The following is a 19,999-nucleotide window of genomic DNA, read 5'->3' as shown; positions in this document are numbered from 1 at the left end:
TGTTGTTAATGTATTCACTACATTGGCGGCCGCTGTATAAGAACGTGGCTGACCGCGTAGGGAGTTGGTCGGGGTGGATGGGTGAGTGTTAAAGGACAATTCTGGCGCAAAATGTACCTAGGGGTTAATAACATATGTGTACCTAGTCGACCGTTCTCTGGGACATGTTTCATGCTAATCGAATGCATTTCTAGCTTTAAACAAGCTACCGGCAAACCGGTGGTTAGCTGCTAACGTTACCTTTCGGGGCACATGGTAAATCACTATTTTCTACCACTAACAAGGCTCAAAATAGCACCACACTTCAGCGGCCATATGCATAATGAGCATACACTATAATTGTAATAACATCAGTTTGAACTTAAAGCATTTGTGATTCGACTACTCATAACTTTAAACATGAATTAAACAATTCTGTCTTTATAATCTATGTTTTCAATAAACTGTCTGTACACTTACAAAGTTCTCAATGCTTCCGTTTACATGTGGGGACCCTCAATATGCTACCGTTGAAGTGTGGTGCTATTTTGAGTCTTGTTAGTGGTAAGTGGGGTCCTGGAGACATCTACTGAAGCGGGAACTATAGTTTTGTCATCACAAATGTACAAGATGCAGTCACAAAACAGGTGTGTAGCAATTCAAATGAAGGCTGAGTTCCAAAATAGATGTGGTTAAAGGGGTGCTATGCAGTTTTAGCCATTTCCTCGCTTTTTGCTCGCAGGTTTCTCTATAGAGCTTCCCCTACAGCTTCAGAATAGATATTTGGCAGCTCCTATGTTTACGTGTCTGACTCCTTCGCTCGGTCAGTCTGCCGTTTCCTCTTTCTCTGTTCCTCCGACAATGCTTTCCTAGCTTTCTGCTTCTTTTTTGCCGGCTCAGCCATGACAATAGTGTGGAAAACTCCATTGCTTCCTTGTTAGCCAGTTCCTGAATGGGCGTGTGTGTGCAGTGCCATGAAGCAATTTGTTACATCGCCGGCCAAAAGTTCCAAGAAAAAAAAAGTCATATAGCCATTCCAACGACTCCGAAGATTTTCAGTTAAGGTAAATTAAGCTAAAAAAAAAGGCATAGTTCCCTTTTAAAGCAAGGGCACCAAAAATAGGCGGTGGAAAGTAGGGAAGGGGCCTTTGCTGCCCCCTCCCGCAACACACACATTTTGCCCTGGCTTGATTTGGTGCTGCAGCTGGTGTGATCCCATCACAAGATGGTGTCTAGTTTTTAAGTAGTGTTATTTCTTTTAAGTCATTTTGGTGTTAAAAACTGCAAAAAAAAAAAAAAATGGTAAGCACATGAGCTGTTCTTCAAACAAACGCAGTAGCTTAAGCACTCTGATAAAATGACTTGTTGCAATTGTGGTCAATGATAAAATGACCTAAAAAAGCCACAAAAACCCAGATATAGCTAATTGTGTCCTGTGTGGCATCTAATTCCACGGGCTACATGAACATAATGAAATCACTTTCCCTATCATCCCCTTTCCCTCACCTTTTCTGTCTCCCCCTCTCTCACACATGATGTGGGGGCTGTTGGCTAGTTTTTTTTATGTCTTGGGATACCTGCAGCTCTTTCTCTCTCTCTCTCTCTCTCTCTCACACACCAACCTGGTCTCACGGCAGTTCGTGTAAATGTCAACGTTATTCTTAATCGTGAGACCGGGCTGCACACACACACACGCACGCACGCACGCACACACACACACACACACACACACACACACACACACACACACACACACACACACCACCATAGGCCTACTACACGCTACACTACAATGGGGGATTCCCATATGTTTTTGCACAACCGCAAAATGTACATTCTGATTTGTTCTGGCACGTCAGGTAGGCCTATATGAACCTGCAGGAGTGACGCTGTGAGCTTTCTTTAGTTTGATGATGACATCTACTCTTGACAAGTGCCCCACCCTATCCCATTGCATCTCATGCATGCGCGCAACCGTACGCACACCTGGTTCTCTTCTAGGCCTACATGTACTTGCCAAAAATACTTTTCCAATAAGGGAATCAAGTCCACCTTCACATTATGTTTTTATTATCTCCATTGTGCCACTTTTGGCAGACGTGTGAGGTTCGAAGTGTAAAGGGCGAGCTTTTGACTCTCTCGGAATGTAGTGAGGCTGGTGGATGCGCATTTTCTCTCCCTTTCGTTTTCCACCGCACAGCAGTTTTTGCGCAATCGCAGGGAGAGCCGCGGAAAGTCTCCGTCTCGTTTTCTCAACTTGCTTTCATGCAGCGGAGGAGGGGGGTGTGTGTGAGGAGGCGAGAGGGAAATCCATGACTTCCGCGTTTTTCCTCCGTGTCTGAAACTGTGTGTACAGCCTAGTAGGCTACTGTATAGTATAAAAAGCCATCATGGTGCTCACAGACGCGACATTCACATTAAGACGCGGACTGGGCTGTGTGATATCAAGAGGACTATCTTTGTGGAGGTAAACCCCCGAACATCTGGAGCTTTACAACTTCTAAAGCCTTTTGTTCACTGAGTCTAAAAACTGTACGGTTTGAACAGTCTCCCTGAAGCTCAGGCATCCTGCCGATTGATGGGACACCAAGATAAAGAAATGGACATTGAGTCTCTCCAGAAGAGCAGCCGCCGCCGTGGAAGCTGCCTGGACGTTTTTCTCGTCGGTTCAGTCATTTGTCTGTTCGTGACAGTGGCAGCTGTGGCTGCCGGCGGACTGATGGTTGTGATGGAGCTGCGGTCCGAGCTGCAGTCCAAACTCCCGCGTCGGCATGTTGAGCCTGAAACGTCGAAGCTGTCAGGAGACACCCCTGACCCAGCATACAAGGTAAACAAATGACTCCTGTTATTAACATCTGAACAATCACCTTTTCCCCCCTCCTATTTAAAGTTTGACCCATGTCCTCTGCACATTTTAATCATCCATTTTATTTTCGATTTTGTCAACAGATGCAGAACTTTGCCTATTTGGAAGCCCTGTCAAGTAAGTCCGCTTTTATTTAAAGCAGCAACATAACATAAATGTTTAGTGACAGATTCACAAAATTGTGCAAACTTTTTTTTTAGAGTATGGAGATGAGAATGGGGTCTTCCTTTAGGGCCATAATGTAGAACTTTTATTCTCACCATAGACAGTGTAATTTCCAAATTTTAAAGATCCTTCATTTGCATCACTAAAATGACATGAAAAAGATTTAGTTATTTTTAGCTGTCCTTAATCATGTCAGACTTAAGGCCAGACAATGCCAGAATGTAACTATCAAGCCTGTTGTTGCTCTGTGTAAACATAATCTAAATTAGATGTGTTTGTCTTCTCCTGCAGGCAAGTTGAAGAACTCCACCATGCACTGGGCTCCAGTCCACTACGCTGCTGGGAGGTCGGTAGGAAGCAACTTCTGGTTTGATGCAGAGCAGCATTGGCTGAAGGCCAAACAGGTGGGGACCTACTTCATGTACATTGAGCTCAACCTCACCTGCACCTACAACTGCAACGCAGGCATCCTCAGGGTGAATGTGGGCGATAAGCTCACCTGCGAAGTGAAGCTTCCGGCTTTGGCAGATTCAACACCTGTGAGCAGACAGTGCTGGACAGTGAGCCAGCTCAATGAAGAGAAACTGTTCACTCAGATGATTGTACCAAAGGGACTGGAGAACTGGAAATTGGAGCTGAGCGGCTCAAAATTGGGGATGTTCCTTGTGGACTAATGTGGACATTGTACATCTGTCATTATAATGCAGATCCACCCAATGACCTTTGGGCAGTAACTAAAGAACAACACTCGTTTTTGTGTACTTAAAGTCCAAGTAGGTGAAAATGGGCAGGCGTCTGTGCCATTTTCAAAGCTATGACCAGATTTCTTGCAAACTAAGACAATGAAGGTCATCAGGATTTTAAGGTGGAATCTAAAGAGATGATGCAAACAGCGTATGAAAAAGACTAGACACTCACCTCATTCTGTATATGTGTAAATATGTTACTTTGTATATTGTGTATTTATTTGGAACTATTTATATAAATATTTTATACACCTTTATTTTGATGTAGATATCACTACATTCATGTTCATGTGCAATATGTTGCAAGTTTAAATAGCCTACATTGAGTTAAGTGTGACTTTATAGCTCAGTTTTCATTTCATAAATGGCTGAGGGCATATAGTTTAGGCTTACAAAAATGTGTCATTATAATTCTGCTCCAAAACCCCAACAAGCTCCTCAGAGACCTCATTAAGATCTAGTGTAGTTAAAGTGAAGTCATTTATCTCTTCAGTGATGAGTAACACTCTGCACTTAAATGACTTTTACAGAAACAAGGTCCCATAAAAAATTATCCTTCTGTAATCAAAACATAACCAGAATGACTAAAATATCTTTAATATGTGGACTCATGAAATGTTTTGTTTTTGAAAGATATGTACTGTAAGTCCTATGGACAAACTACAAACTGGTAAATGTAATGTATTTTATTGTAATCCATATTAAACTTGGAAATGGTGAACACTGAGATAATTTTGGTGTGAGTGGCAAATGACGAGTGTGAAAGTAATCGTGACAAAGTTACAAGTTGGATGTATGAAAGGTTTAGGTCAGGGAAAGTTCCTTGCTGTTACGCGGCCCATACCGGGAACTGGATTTACATCACTTCCTGTTTATTTACCAAACAGTGTGGTTTGGAAAAAAAAAATCTCTATGTGGGCCAGCAAACAAACACAATTACACCTCCTGTGTGAAATAACCCCAAGTGAAAACTTAGTTACGGCTTCTCAGTGCACACACGAAGCAGAAGGAATGCTCAAATATCTAAGATGAAATGCTGAATGAGATTTGAAAAAGTCTAGCTTGTACTCTATAGCTTGTGCTTTATATAGCACTTTCACAGACTGACTATGCTCCAATAGACTCGGCTGCATCAATGCATTGACCAAATAAATGGTTGGACGAAACAGAATTTTCTATTAAATAAAGAAAAAACTGAGATCATTGTCTTTGGTGCTAATGAAGAAAGGCTAAAAGTGGAGGTTCTTCTTCAAAAAAACAAGTCAGAAATATTGGCGTTATTTGGGATTCTGATCTCAATTTGAACAGCCAAATCAAGTCAATAACGAAGTCCGCCTATTATCACCTTAAGTATGTAGTGAAAGTTACATACATATCTAAACAGGATTTAGAAAAACTAAAATAAACGTCATGCCTTGATCTCAGGTTAGTGACAAAGGAAAAGTTGCAGTACGTAAAGATACAAGCTTTAAAGTGTGATTAATCTAAACCCAAATGTGCTATTATGTGTTAGAAAAGATCATTGAACATCATTCAACATTGAAGTGTTCTCCATGAATGTGAATCACTGTGAGTTACTCTCCTGTTAAAAATCACAGTCAGAATCCTGTTGTCAAAGATATACAGCGCTTGTTAAGAAAATAACTTTTGGTTGAGTAAGAGAATCAAGTCAGATAGCTCTCAGTTAAACCAGAAGTAATAAAAAGTGATTAGATATGTTTACTGAATATTTGTCAATAATGAGGTCATGTTATTTTGGTGAATGTTTCTGTCACAGTTTAAAAGAGTAACTGTGTTAGCAGCTCAACAGAAAAGCTGTGAAAACCACTTCCTCGTTTTAGAGACACACATGCATTTAAAATATCTTGACTTTTTTTTTTTCAATTCATACTAGTTCATAGATTACATTATAATCTGACAAATCTAATTCTGCTGTAAATATGTTTAATTCATCTAATTTCTTTCTAATAAAATCTTTTTGTTGTTCTTTCACATACCATAACTAAGACAAATAGGCTACGTCATATTTTTTCAAGTGACATACACGAGGGGGTCCCTGGTATATTCTCTGTGTTGAGGGGTCCTTGGCTGAAAAAAGATTGATAACCTTTGGATTAGACTACTGTAATGGTATTTTCTCAGGTCTCTCCAAGGAAGCACAAAGGCAGCTTCAGCTCATTCACAATGCCGTTGCTATGTTCTCACAAAGACTAAGGAAGCTGAACACATCACACCAATTCTCATGCAGGTCTCTGCAATGGCAACCAGTCACTTCTAGCCTTGACTTTAGGTTACTGCTGGTTGTCTATACATCATTTAATAGTTTAGGGCCTAAATGCATTTCTGAAGCTGCATTTAGTTATAATCCCATCTACTGTTTGAGCAAACTGCCAGAATATCTCAGATTTGCACCAATTGTAGCTACAGGCTAAAGACTTATGTGCATTGCTGACTTTTATTTGAAATTGCATTCTCTGCTAGATTTGCACTAAAAAGTTTACATTTGCCTTGTATCTATCTTGTCTTTTTTTCTTTCTATAGGTTACTCTTTTATTCTACTTACCTGTGTCTTTTTAAATGTCATTATGTAAAGCACCTTGAGTTGCCTCTGTGTATGAAATATGCTATATAAATAAACTTGCCTTACCTTCAAAAAGCTCTTAAAAGCTCCACTGAGCAGCAAACAGCAGAGAGACATGGTTGACGATTAGCTGGTGAACATAGTGGAACATTTAGCAGCTAAAGAGCCAGATATTTTTGTCATGTGTTTGGTAGAGACCAAACACAGAGTGAATTGGCCCTATTGCATATATATTGTTATATACATCACAGACACGAGCACAAATAAATGATATTGTTGCTCCATAACTGCTGGATGTGTAAAAAAGCAACTGTTTGCAAACACGTTTGTACTTAATAGGTGATAATATGTTATTGTTGTGTTAGTAACTTGTTTCCACTGCCAAGTTGTAGTAAAATAACCTATTTTTGACCTATAGTAGCGCTACAGAATAGTTTTTTTCGTTATTATTGGGTCCTTGTTTTGTTTGTATTGTGCACATGCACAGAGGTGACGTGATTCACATTCAAAAATGGTTTCCCACTATTCAACTGTTCTACAAGCGGTGGTAACGCACCAAGAAATGCAACAATGCACCGAAGACTAAAAACTAGTAAACATGTAAAGAAACAATGGACGACTGAAAATTATTTAAAGGTCCCATGACATGGTGCTCTTTGGATGCTTTTATATAGACCTTAGTGGTCCCCTAATACTGTATCTGAAGTCTCTTTCCCGAAATGTAGCTTTGGTGCAGAACTACAGCCACTAGAGCCAGTCCTACAATGAGCTTTCCTTAGGATGTGCCATTTCTGTGTCTGAAGCTATTGAGGAGGAGAGAGGGAGTGGCAAGGTGGATGGTAGGGGTGTGGCCTTGACCAACTGCCACTTTTCTCGTTTGAAAGCCATGATGTCTCTCTCTCATGGGTGGGCCAAATTATCTGGGCGGGCAAAGCAGAGAAAGGGGAGGTAACCTTATGACCTCATAACAAGCAGATTCCAAAACGGCTCATCTGAGCTTTCATTTTCTCAAAGGCAGAGCAGGATACCCAGGGTTCGGTTTACACCTATCACCATTTCTAGCCACTGGGGGACCATAGGCAGGCTGGGGGAACTCATATTAATGTTAAAAAACCTCATAAAGTAAAATTTTCATGCCATGGGACCTTTAAAAAATCAGCTTTGCAAATGTTTTATGAGGAAGCATGGTGAGTAACACTGAATGTAAACATAACTTTTGTACGCTTAAAAGAAACACCACAATGTGGGGCGTCCTCTAGCTCACCCAGTAAGAGCATTCGCACCAGTCCAGCAGCGGCCGGAGTTCGAATCCGACCTGCGGCCCTTTGCCGAGTGTCATCCACCATCTCTCTCCCCCTTTCATGTCTATCCACTGTCACTATAATAAAGGGAAAAGCCCCAAAAAATAATCTAACAAAAACATTTGCAATGCCAATTTCTAAAGTATTCATTAAATCATGCATGTAAACGTGCTGGCTTTCTTTCTTATTCTTGTTGCCGTTGTTGTTGTTGTTGTTGCTGGCTCTGTTGTTGGCATTGAGCTGGAGTCGCTCACAGCAACTGCAGAGAAACGGACCATGAGTAGGATGCTGGCGATCATGGACAATCACCGCCACCCACTACACAGCACGTTCATTAAACAGAGAAGCATGTTCAGTGGCAGACTTCTGTCACCGTCCTTTGTCCCCAGGGCCATCCATCTCTTCAATACCACACAAAGGGGGAGGGGAGAAATGGACTTTTCAGCATGAGCCTGTCTCTCTCAGCCCCTACCATTATATCACTTTGTCTGCTGTACACCTGACTGTCTTATAGGCTATATTAGCCCTCCTACACAATCTGGACTGTGGTCATAACATCTACATCTTATAACTTATTTCCTGTTTTAAATTGTTCTGTTAATATTTAATAATAAGCTATTGCACTGTTCAATCCCTGCACTGTTCACTTTTGCACTACCACCATTGCACACACTATACCATAGCACCTTATCATGGTCATTGCATCACATGGTCAGTCCATACCAGACCTTTGTAATCACTTCACAAATTGTTAACTATTTAAATTTCTGAGTGATTTTATGTATGTGCGATATATGTGTGTATGTGTGTTTGTTGTGTTGTTTGTCTAAGCTACTGGATGCATAAAATTTCCCTCGGGATGAATAAAGTATCCATCCATCCATCCATCCATCCATCGGTATCTATCTATCTATCTTCCCTGTCTTTGTTGACGCATTACTGCCCCCTGTTGATCAGTAGATAGTGTGAAACCATTGGTAGGACTGTGTGACATGCACTCAACAGTGCACCCCAACTACACCCAACATTTATACAGTACAGGCCAAAAGTTTGGACACACCTTCTCCTTCAATGTGTTTCCTTTATTTTCATGACTATTTACATTGTAGATTCTCACTGAAGGCATGAAAACTATGAATGAACACATATGGAATTATGTACTTAACAAAAAAGTGTGAAATAACTGAAAACATGTCTTATATTTTAGATTCCTCAAAGTAGCCACCCTTTGCTTTTTTTGATAGCGCTGCAAACCCTTGGTGTTCTCTCAATGAGCTTCATGAGGTAGTCACCTGAAATGGTTTTCACTTCACAGGTGTGTTTTGTCAGGGTTAATTAGTGGAATTTTTTCCCTTATTAATAAAAAAAGCAAAGGGTGGCTACTTTGAAGAATCTAAAATATAAGACATGTTTTCAGTTATTTCACACTTTTTTGTTAAGTACATACTTCCATATGTGTTCATTCATAGTTTTGATGCCTTCAGTGAGAATCTACAATGTACAGTATACTTCTATGAGACGCAAGTCAAAATGTTTAGATGTTTTTTCACTATGGCAGAGGACCATTGAAATATCCCTCATGTCCACCTTTCAGTCTTAGCCCAGTCCTTCATTGACAATGGTTACTGTACTGTTTTTTGTCTAGCTAACAGAATACAATTGTGTATAAAACTGAAGAAAAAATGTTTATGGTAAGAGTAGCCTCCAAGGTTTGACATCACACATTGCACTCATACTGCCAAGGAAATTGTAACCATTTTTATTCACACACATAAGTAACTTCCATACATCTGAGTAAAAAGAAAATGTATACAGCATAATATACTGTAATATAAACAAACAAAAAATAAATAAACAAAAAACAAGGAAACTTATATGTAGCCTACAGTGCTGTAAATAAAGCTGGAGTTTCACAACTAACAGTTCTTCACTGGTCGCTGTCCTCACCTTCCTGGCCATCCACAAGCTGCTGTCTGTCTGGCCACAGATTCTCGTCCACATCACAGCGTATATTCTCCCTTGCGATGCAACGAGGGAAGAAACGGCATGCATGTCGCAACCATCCTCTACACTGATCTCCTGTAATATCCTCACACGCAGCGTCCATTGCATGGAGAAGGGACCTCTGATCTTGAGCCCGATGCTCATACACTCTCCCCCTCAAAGCGGAGAAATACTCCTCAATAGGATTGAGGAAAGGAGAGTAAGGTGGTAGGAACACCATGACCATCCTTGGATGAGTGGTGAACCAGGCCCTGATGAGCGGACCGCGGTGGAAATTCACATTGTTCCATACAATGACATATTGTGGTAGGTGAGGCCCTACGAGACCTCTCTCATTTTCAGGGATCAAATCAAAATGAAGGCGGTCCAAGAAGATGAGGAGCTTCTGTGTATTGTATGGGCCAAAACTGGGGATGTGATTGGCCACACCATTCTCAGAAATGGCAGCACACATCGTTATATTGTCCCCTCGCTGGCATGGGACATCCACCGTGGCCTAGTGGCCAATAATATTACGGCCACGTCTTCGGCCCTTGGCCAGGTTGAAGCCAGCTTCATCCATAAACACGAGGATGTAAGGGGTCTTGTTTCCTTCAAAACATCAAATCAGTCATACAGAAGAGTCATACACTACAGTTACAGACAACTACATAGGAATGTTCTATGTTCTCCACAAGTTCAATATACTACTGGCCACTATTCCAGTGGTTCCAAACCTGGGGTACATGTAGCCCTATGCAGAGGTACTACATTGGGTATTTGACAGAAAGGGGAGGGGGAAAATCATCAATGACTAGACTTACTGAAATGTTACAGTAAAGCCCACAGTATTAGATAGATTTACATGGGAGGCACTAATTGCAGCTCTTTGACCCTTTTTCTTATTGTATGGTATATTCTTCAAATTAAGGATTATAATGATAATTGCATCATACAGTAAGCTGCAGTTTTTAGGCAAAATGTTGAAGTCAGATAAATCAAATACTTTCATACCTGGATTACCTGGATTCAGAAATCAGGTAAAGTGGGTACTGAAGCCAAAAAAGTTTGGGAACCACTGCTTAATTGTAAAAAGGTTATAATGATGGACAACCAGTGACTGACTTACATGTACATGCTGGTACCGCAGCGCTTTCACTCTATCAGAGTTCCTCTCAAATGGTACCCTGTAAATTTGCTTCATTGTCATCTGATGCTTCTTCAATATACAGTCTATTGACATTTTGGAATATGGCATTGTCTTGTAGGATTGCAGCGCGGATCTGTGTCAATGTGATGGCATTATTTGCAATCACCATGTTACAGATCTCTTGTTCTTGTTGTTGGGGGGGGTTTTCTCTCCCGGCCCGCCCGCCGCGGGCCCCCCCCCCCCCCCCCCAAAACCCCCAAACCCCCCCCCCCTTTTTTTTTTTTTACCTTTTTTTTTCCTTACAGAATGAGTTACCAATGTAATTGTATTGTTGTTTTACTTACAGTAACTTTACCACAATTCTAATGCATCACTGCACAGTGACTGGAATACTACTGTAAACTGTATTTTTAGTATTATAACATCCCATTGAGGTAAGATATTACTGTAGGCCTATAACACAAACACAAACACACACACACACACACACACACACACACACACACACACACACACACACACACTAAATGAATAGGTAAATGAGTAAATAAATATATTTCTTGCTCTATGCACAGTGTCCTGTCCTAAACAACATATAATTCCATCATTGACTGACTACATACTTGTTTTCCCTGCGAAAGGTTTGGATGATGGAGGAGACTGTAGAGCGAGGCACATTAGGCTGCACTCGGCAACCTGCCTCCGCCATTGTGAGGCCATGGTTGATGACATGGTCTATAATTGTGGCCCAAATTTCATCCGGGACAGCATGGTGTCTTCGTGCACCTCGGCCTCTTCCCCCTATTCCACCACCACGCACCCTTACTCCTCCTTCCTCTTCCTCGAGCAGGCAGTTGCCCTTGTTCATTTACTTGGCCAGGTGCCTCCATGTTCAGAAATTGTACTGGTCCTGCATGATCAAGCTCTATATATAAATGTTTGGCAGCATTCACAATCATGGACAGCACCTGTCAGGTAACTGATTGGTCATCTGAGATGTGTGAAACTCCTCCTCCGTTAGTCAAGTTCTAGTTTCACCTGACTGTCAATTGCTGTAATCAATTTATCAAATGTTCCAAGAGATTCTTATATGGTATTCATGGTATTATGTTCTTGACTATTTTTGACAATTGAACAGACTATTGTGCATGTGATGACTTATACAATGTGATGACTTATACAATGAAATGACGCTGACACGTTTTGGAGAGAACAACCATTAGACTGAGAATCAACAATCAGTTTAGATCAACAAGATCTATTCACTTGGAAATTGTGCTAAATGTAGGCTACCTGTACTTAATAATTTCCAAAGATGTACTGAGACATTGAGACATTAACTAAGACATTTGCAATTTGATGAAATGAATGAGAAATTCAATGCTGTTGTGAACAATTGCCAAGTGGTTTGGCCAAACCAATGGAGAACAACTGTAAATGAATGTAATGGAGTAGAAAGTATGTTTGCCTTTGAAATGCAGTGGAAAATAGGTATAAAGTGGCACAAGATAGAAACAAAAAGTAAAAGTAAAGCATAAGTAACTCAAAATTGTACTTAAAGGGGTGATAGAATGCAAAACCGATTTTACCCTGTCATAGTTGAATAACGACAGTTCGGTGGGTAAATAGGACATACATAGAAGCTCAAAGTCCCACTGACACCCCTTTACTATGAAAATCTCATATTTTGAAACTGCCGCTGAAAACGGGCGAATCCCAACAAAGCTAACGCCCCAACATTTACATAGGCTACACAACTGACCTGAGATCAGGTAGTCTTCTGAATCTAGCTAGGTCACGCAGATCTCTGCTATTCCATTACAAAATTCACTTTTTTATGCGAGAAATCAACCATATAAAGCTCAAATATGGGCCGCTTTACAAAAATGGATGGCTAATTGCAAATTTTCTCCGACTGTGTGTCGGAGTTTAGTGCCGGTGTTGGTGCTGCCTGGGTTGCTACATCGCCACCCTGACCGCAGTGTCAGCGAGCTTGTTACGCCCGCAATCTTTTACCGCAGCCCGCAGGTTCCAGTAAATCTTATAATGGGTATGTGTGTTGAGTTATTTAAACAAACAATCGGGGAAATAAACGCCTCTTGTCCGCGAGTCTCATTGATAGAGCCGCGGTGAGATGGAGTCCATCAATGAGAGCTAGCTAGCCTCCTCCTAACTCTGACATTCACAAAAATACATTCAATTGAAATCCGAAATCGGACAAGTGTTAGCTAAGCTTTGTAAGACCTTGAGGAACCTGTAATATTCATGCCGTGACGAAATTCAAACTGTAAATATACTTTAGTTATGCGAAAGTGAGCAAGCTGCGATATTTCCCCATTGTAATGAATGGGACATATAGCAAGCAGCTGCTCGTCCTACAAAGCGCATGCTGCGTTCATAAAAATGCCTTAAAATCAAATCGGACACAACGGTTAGCTTTATAAGACATTGGGGAATGATGTTATATAAGTGGCGTGACGAAATTCAAACTGTAAATATAATTTAGTTATGGCGACAGTGTAGCTAGCTAGCTGCGGTATTTCCCCATTGTAATGAATGGGACATATAGCAAGCAGCTGCTTGTCCTACAAAGACGCCTCGCGTTCATAAAAATGCCTTAAAATCAAATCTGACACAACGGTTAGCTTTATAAGACATTGGGGAATGATGTTGTATAAGTGGCGTGCCGAAATTCAAACTGTAAATATAATTTAGTTATGGCGACAGTGTAGCTGCTAGCTGCGGTATTTCCCCATTGTAATGAATGGGACATATAGCAAGCAGCTGCTTGTCCTACAAAGACGCCTCGCGTTCATAAAAATGCCTTAAAATCAAATCGGACACAACGGTTAGCTTTATAAGACATTGGGGAATGATGTTATATAAGTGGCGTGACGAAATTCAAACTGTAAATATAATTTAGTTATGGCGAAAGTGTAGCTAGCTAGCTGCGGTATTTCCCCATTGTAATGAATGGGATCATATTGCTGCTCGTCCTACAAAGACGCCTCACGTTCATAAAAATGCCTTAAAATCAAAGTGGCGTGACGAAATTCAAACCGTAAATATATTATGGTTATGCCGGCAGCTGGCCGCGGAGCCCCGTAGTGCAGTATCCACAAAGGGTGACTTTGCGCTGGGTATGGAGCCCAGCAGGCTGCCGCTTTCTCGTCAGACTGTGTGGAGCTCCTAAAGTCCGACACGTCTTACCAAATTTGCAATTAGCCATCAAATTTTGTAAAACGGCCCATATTTGAGCTTTATATAGTTGATTTCTCGCTTAAAAAAGTCTCAGAAGTGAATTTGGTAATGAAACATTGCAGTGTCTGGAATATGAGATTCTGTCGCTTCTCTAATGTATGTGTATTGGGGATTCGCTCAACCAATCAGCGCGTGTCTCTAATATGTGCGTATGGCAAGTCGCTCAACCAATCAGCGCGCAGTTCATCTAAATATTCATGACCATACCATATTTGGAAGAAAAGCTCTTGTTACAAATAGGGCCAAAACACAGGGATGCATAAGGGCCAATAAAATATCAACCAGGCCATTTTCAGCCCAACCAATGTTACATACCCCATTAGGAGACCATAAGGAACAGTGTGAAATACCCTATATAATCATTCTATCACCCCTTTAAGTACAGCACTTGAACAAATACACTTGATATCTTCCAACACTGTCATTGGCATGAGGTGTCTTCCTGTGCAAAGCTGTCATGCTCAAGCTGCAAGAGTATTATCGTGTTGTGTGTTTGTTTCACTTAGATACAAAGATGTTTATCTGCATCTCAGCAGGAAATGACCCAAATGTCTCCGTTGCATCTGAGGTCAGTCTTTCCACTCACACACATATGGTTACCTGTCTGTGTACCTGTCTACACAGTTTCCTGTGTCTTCACAATTTTCTCATCGTTGCGCTTTGCTTTTTGTGTTTTTTCTATTTCCCTGGCAGAATTCCTTCATTATTTGCCGACCTCTCCTTTACTTAACTTTTCTGTACCTCAGTATGTCTTTTTTCCCATATGACACTGCTGCAATGTCTGCAAAACGTTCCCCTGTACACTGTGAAAATAGCTGAGTCAGTCACACCAACCTCAGCACCTCAGCAACCCTTCCCCTCCATCCTCTCCATGGTGCATCCTTACTCAACCACATCCTGCTCTTCACACACACACACACACACACACACACACACACACACTGAGGCGTTGGTGTATGTTGTGTATCAATAAATCTGCAACTGTGGTTTGTGTCAGTGTGCTTAAGCTATCTAAGTTGGTTCCAAACTGTTTGCTGTGTGTTTGCACAGTTTGAAATGTGAGCAGAATAGAAATCTGTTCATAATGTATCAGGTAACAGGTAATCTATTTAATACATTTTTCTTGTTGATTTTTTTTTTATCTGTCCATATAACATTTTTAGGAACTGATGCCACCTCACATTTTTGTTTGATAAGAAAGTATTTTATTCACACAACAATCTATACAACAAATTATCAAGTAGGATTATATCTGAATATCAGATACTTTTTATTATATCACAACCATTTGTGGCTTATTCATAAGGGATTCAAATACATTAATTGAGTACAGTATAATTTATCTTATATATATTGTTCTTTACATATATACAATTCACCACAACATATGGTGTAGCACAGAGACATATACATATGGGCCCTATTTTAACAATCTGAAACGCAAGTATCGAACGCCAAACGCAAGTAGCTTTGTGGGCAGATCTCGCAAGGCAAATCTAAAATGGGTTGGTCTGAAGTAGCTACATAACTCATAGGTGTGGTTTGGGCGTAACGTGCATTAAACCAATCAGAGCGTTATCTCACATTCCCTTTAAAAGCAGGCACGCTTGTTCCATGGCGGATAGCTATTGTAATGGCGGATTTGCCTGGCGCACGCTCTTAATACATCCATGGGCGCACGCCAGGAGCGGTGATGGTATGGTATGAGCGGTATGGTGAAATTTTTTGCAATGTAGTCTAACATTAGACCGAGATTACCTCACTATAGACGATGCAGCTCTTCTGTCTCTCCTCTCTCGTGCTGTTGATGGGGCATTTGGGTTAAGTGGCATCTGCACATGCAGTTCAACATCAAGTCGGGCGCAAGTCCTCTAATATTTCCTCATTTATGTCATCAACACATTCATGATTTATGCACGTTGTGTAAAAAAAGGTCATATTTTTCCTTGTATTTATGTATGGTTTGCAAAAACGGGAACTGCTGGGTCCGTGAGATGAGAGAAGCAAAGTGTATGCGCGGTGAGCACACTCAAGCATGCGCTCTGAAAATAGCATCTGAATAAGCGCCACTGACTTTAGACTACGTTTTTCCTGGTCTGTGGCGGAATTGTTTTCTGAAACTGCAAAATAGCATTAAATGTTAGCGCCAGAACACGCCTCCTCTTTTTGCTGAACCGCCCCTGGGAGCGCAGGTTCATTCCCTAATTTACCGACGTGAGTCTGTGGAGTGAAAAGTCCGCTGTGCGTCGGGTGCAAAATAGGAATGATACATGCGTCGGTGTACAGAGTCAATTGCACTGGGTGCAAGATAGGGCCCACAATATGTTCTGGGACAGAGGTATTATTGCTGTATATTGTCTGGAAATATCATAAAGGCTCCCATGAGGTTTTCAGCAGGTCCTGTACGAATCTTATCTATTTTGTTCAATGTGACAAAAATTTTATCTCCGCTCCGCAGGTGGAAGATCCCAGCCAGGAAACTGTTCCACAGATCCTCCCCACCTGAAGCCTTTGCAGTCAAAGTTTTCTGGGTCCGGCAGCGTATACTAAAGGAAACATGCCCGATATGTCAGAAAGCAAACTTACCACAACATAAAAATGACAGCACCGATTTCAATTTCAAAGCTACAAATTGGTTAAAGTCATGTAAGCACTGGTAAGCACATGTGCTTCGACAAAGGAAAGGATTGGTACATTGACTAACCTTTTTGATTGCATAAGTTCTATAGATTCATCGTAGGCAGTTGTGTCTTTCATGACCATGTGCTGGATAAGCAAACACTCTTCTGCAACATCTAATGTCACTTTGGAGTAGAGGTAGTAGTAACCGTCCTTCTCAACCAACAACCGGCCATTTTCGTAGCCCATGTTGTAGGTGATGGTTTCGCCATTTTTATGTTCCCACTGCACCACATTGTCCAGCCCTTTAGGATTGTTGGAGCCTGGGATCAAGATGAGAAAGAAGAAAATTAAGGAGAATAGTTTAAATTAATCATTAAGATCATATACAATGTTTTGTATTGAGTGTTGAGAGGGTTCTAACCTATCAGTTGAGCAAAAGGTCTCTGTTGGACCTGTTCCAGATGTGGTCGCACTGTGGGAATCTCATTGGACTCTGTTCAAGAAAGAAGGGTCAGACCATCAAACCAATCAACGTAAATGTGTGAGGTTTTGCATGTGCAATATCTCAATCTCATACTTGTGAGACCCATCATAATCAGTTATGATTACAGAGAGAGCGAGAGTAACTCCTTACCTTTAGATCCAACTTGACTCATTATGGTGCCACCCTGAAACAGAAAAAAGCTGAAAACTCCCACACACACAGCAGTACGACAGTGACTCTACAGCGGCCACAGATATGTGAACTGGACACCCACACTTACCTGCTGACCAGATGTTTGGGAATTGGACATGTTCTGGCAGAGAGGATGAGACTTACAGAGGGAAAATTCCTGCAGTGAGAAGAAGAAAAAAGGGGGTGAAAAATACAAAATGATCATATGGGTGAGTAACAAAATCTGTGTTTGCCAGCAAGATGTCAATAGTTCAAGAGCACGTAAGAACAGGAAGTGCCCTGCCTCATGGGAACCAATAGTAAATTTACATTATAACCATGACTACTAGTTTTTATTTTATTTGGTCATAAAGGTATTTGAATGCCTCAGTTTTCATGTGATATAAACACACGCCAACTTCCTGTCTTTTAGCTACTGAGAAATACAGTGGCTGGTAAAGGGTGGGTTATCTTAGCACATTGTACAGTCTCTAAGGTTTGATTTTAAACTGTAGTGAATATTACATAACATTCAAAGTGTACAATATAATCGAGGCAGATGTGTAATAAACAACATTATGAAACTTTCTTTAAAAAGTGAAGTTATATTGTGGGTTTGCTCTTGAGAGAGAAAAGAAAGGGAAGTAAAACTATAGAGAAAGAGTCAATTTGACGCATTTGCCATCATGGTCCTGTAACTTAAAGGGCAAATAACAACCTACAAACAAATGTGTTCAGCTGTCCACTAGTGTCTGTGACTGGTTATGACGTAGAAGAAAATAGGGAAATTCTCAAGGATAGGAATTTCCATTTGCTTCAAGCTGTCTCTCACCTGCGTTTTTTTGTATAGACTGTAGATAAAACATCCCTCGACAACAAGTCCAAACAGGGCAAGTCCCACCATCAGGAGAAGAAACCTTTGGCCTACTCTCGCCCATCTTGGTTTCTTCCCACTGTGCACAGAGACGTAGTTGGCTTGGCTGTCCACCACAAACACCTGGGGGCATGTACCCACACCGCCCTCTGCCATCCCACCAGATCACACTCAACTGGGATGTTAGGACTAATGGTAAAATGGCCTGATGTGGCGAGGAAGGGATACTGAAAGAGATAGGGTCAGGGTTAGGTAAAGCAAAGAAACTGGGAAGAGAAACAAAGAGAGACGAGAAAAAACTAAGAAATAGCAAACAGAAACAGACTGAGAGACATGGCCTCAGGAGGTTTTGTCTACTGTGCTTACAGCAAGTACATGCAATGCAACCAGCTTCTGGGAAACAAAGTGATTTCTACATACCCCGAGTACTGCAAGCATACAAGAAGAGACAGCTTCAACATGCTCAATGAATAAATAAATAAATAACGTCCTATTGTTATTTGTTCAAGGTAGTTCAGAAAGAGATTACCTTGGATTTAAATGTGCACCAGATGTTTCCCCACAGCTCAGCCAACCATCCAGCCGCACAGGTCAGTTTTCACACGCTCCTCTGAAACTCCTTGGGGATATTAAATACTAAAAATGTTCTTAAGCAATTAAACTGAAATAACAATAAAATCAATTTCAGATATGCCACTCTCTAAATTTCTCACTTTCTGAGAAGAAGAAAAAAAATCCTCTGTCTGCACCACAAGTACAGATCTATGTGCTCCTTCACCTCTTGCGTTTGCTCGCCTGCTGTCAACTATCCCTAATATTGCTTTACAAGCAAGCTCATGTAAGGAGGAAATGAAGTTGACACGGGGAAGATAGAGAGAGAGAGAGAGAGAGAGAGAGAGAGAGAGTGTGTGAGTAGTGTGCATGTGAGTGTGAGTGTGTGTGCGTGTTCGTGGGACACTCCCTACAAATATAGGCTAGTTATCGTCCCTCAGCTTACACTTCCTTTTCTCTGTTTTCAATTTCTCACTCCTTGTGAGTCATGTTCTATTAAACACTTTTGGTTTGTTTGTCGCAGTGTCTGTATCCATTTCTTTTTGTGCCAGTTTCTGAGAAACTTGCACAGTCGTTTTGTCCAGATGAACCATGCATTTGGCACATTTTTAACCCTATTGAACCATGCAGTGTGCGATGTTAAACAACAGTAGAGTTGGTGGTGAGGCTGAGTTGCAGGTGGGTCAAGTTGTTGAATTCACTCACACTTTTGACCGCTACTGCTGCCACAGCCTTGCCTTCTATCACCCTCAGTCTAATTCAACTATACGCTTTAATGTGTGTCACACTACCCTAAGCTGACATTTACAAAGCCACTTCCCAGACCTTCAGGCTACTGCTTTCTCACATATTTGCAAATGTCTCAGATGATGCTTTGAGCAGCATGTTTTTTTTCTGGGTTTTTTGTTGAGGGGAGGGAGGGTTCGGGGGGGGGGGTGTGGACGACTCCTGATCGTTAGCTTATTTCAGCCTGCAGTGATTGAAGATGAGAAATGTTTTTCAGCTCAAGTGCAAGCCCTCATGTAGCTTTCTTTTCTACAGTCACTGTTTTGTTCAAGAGTTGCTTCACTTTTTCTACCCTCACCTTTTTCCTGTACAACATGATTTTGCCCGCTTTGTTATGCTTGCAACATCCCACCAACGTCATGCCACCTTTTGTATGTATGTGGACAGTTTAAGCAGAAGTACAGAAATGTGGGGAATCTGTGTTGATTATAGATTTTTTTCTTTCTTTTTTCTTCTTTTCTACTACTTGAACCAAGTA

The 19,999-nt window shown here is 41.1% G+C and overlaps 2 protein-coding genes across 2 annotated transcripts; one reads left to right on the top strand and one right to left on the bottom strand.

Moving 5' to 3' along the window:
* The first annotated feature begins 2,241 nt into the window (after window positions 1-2,241).
* Window positions 2,242-4,483, top strand: LOC120571862. Its single transcript, XM_039820999.1, has 3 exons — window positions 2,242-2,806; window positions 2,929-2,962; window positions 3,302-4,483. Exons 1-3 carry the CDS (start codon window positions 2,558-2,560, stop codon window positions 3,682-3,684), a joined length of 666 nt encoding a protein of 221 aa, XP_039676933.1. The 5' UTR covers window positions 2,242-2,557; the 3' UTR covers window positions 3,685-4,483.
* An 11,763-nt stretch (window positions 4,484-16,246) lies between these two features.
* Window positions 16,247-19,044, bottom strand: LOC120568629 (tumor necrosis factor ligand superfamily member 14-like). Its single transcript, XM_039816301.1, has 7 exons — window positions 18,713-19,044; window positions 18,142-18,410; window positions 17,419-17,487; window positions 17,289-17,322; window positions 17,076-17,147; window positions 16,737-16,974; window positions 16,247-16,578 (listed from the first exon to the last, which is right to left on the bottom strand). The coding sequence occupies exons 2-7, from the start codon at window positions 18,337-18,339 to the stop codon at window positions 16,374-16,376; spliced, it is 816 nt and encodes a 271-aa protein (XP_039672235.1). The 5' UTR covers window positions 18,340-18,410; window positions 18,713-19,044; the 3' UTR covers window positions 16,247-16,373.
* Between the last annotated feature and the right edge of the window lie 955 nt (window positions 19,045-19,999).

The sequence above is a fragment of the Perca fluviatilis genome, chromosome 1 (genome assembly GCF_010015445.1).
Source record: "Perca fluviatilis chromosome 1, GENO_Pfluv_1.0, whole genome shotgun sequence".
Lineage (NCBI taxonomy): Eukaryota > Metazoa > Chordata > Actinopteri > Perciformes > Percidae > Perca > Perca fluviatilis.
Note: the sequence above shows the minus strand (reverse complement) of the source record. Positions and strands in the feature narration are given on the sequence as shown.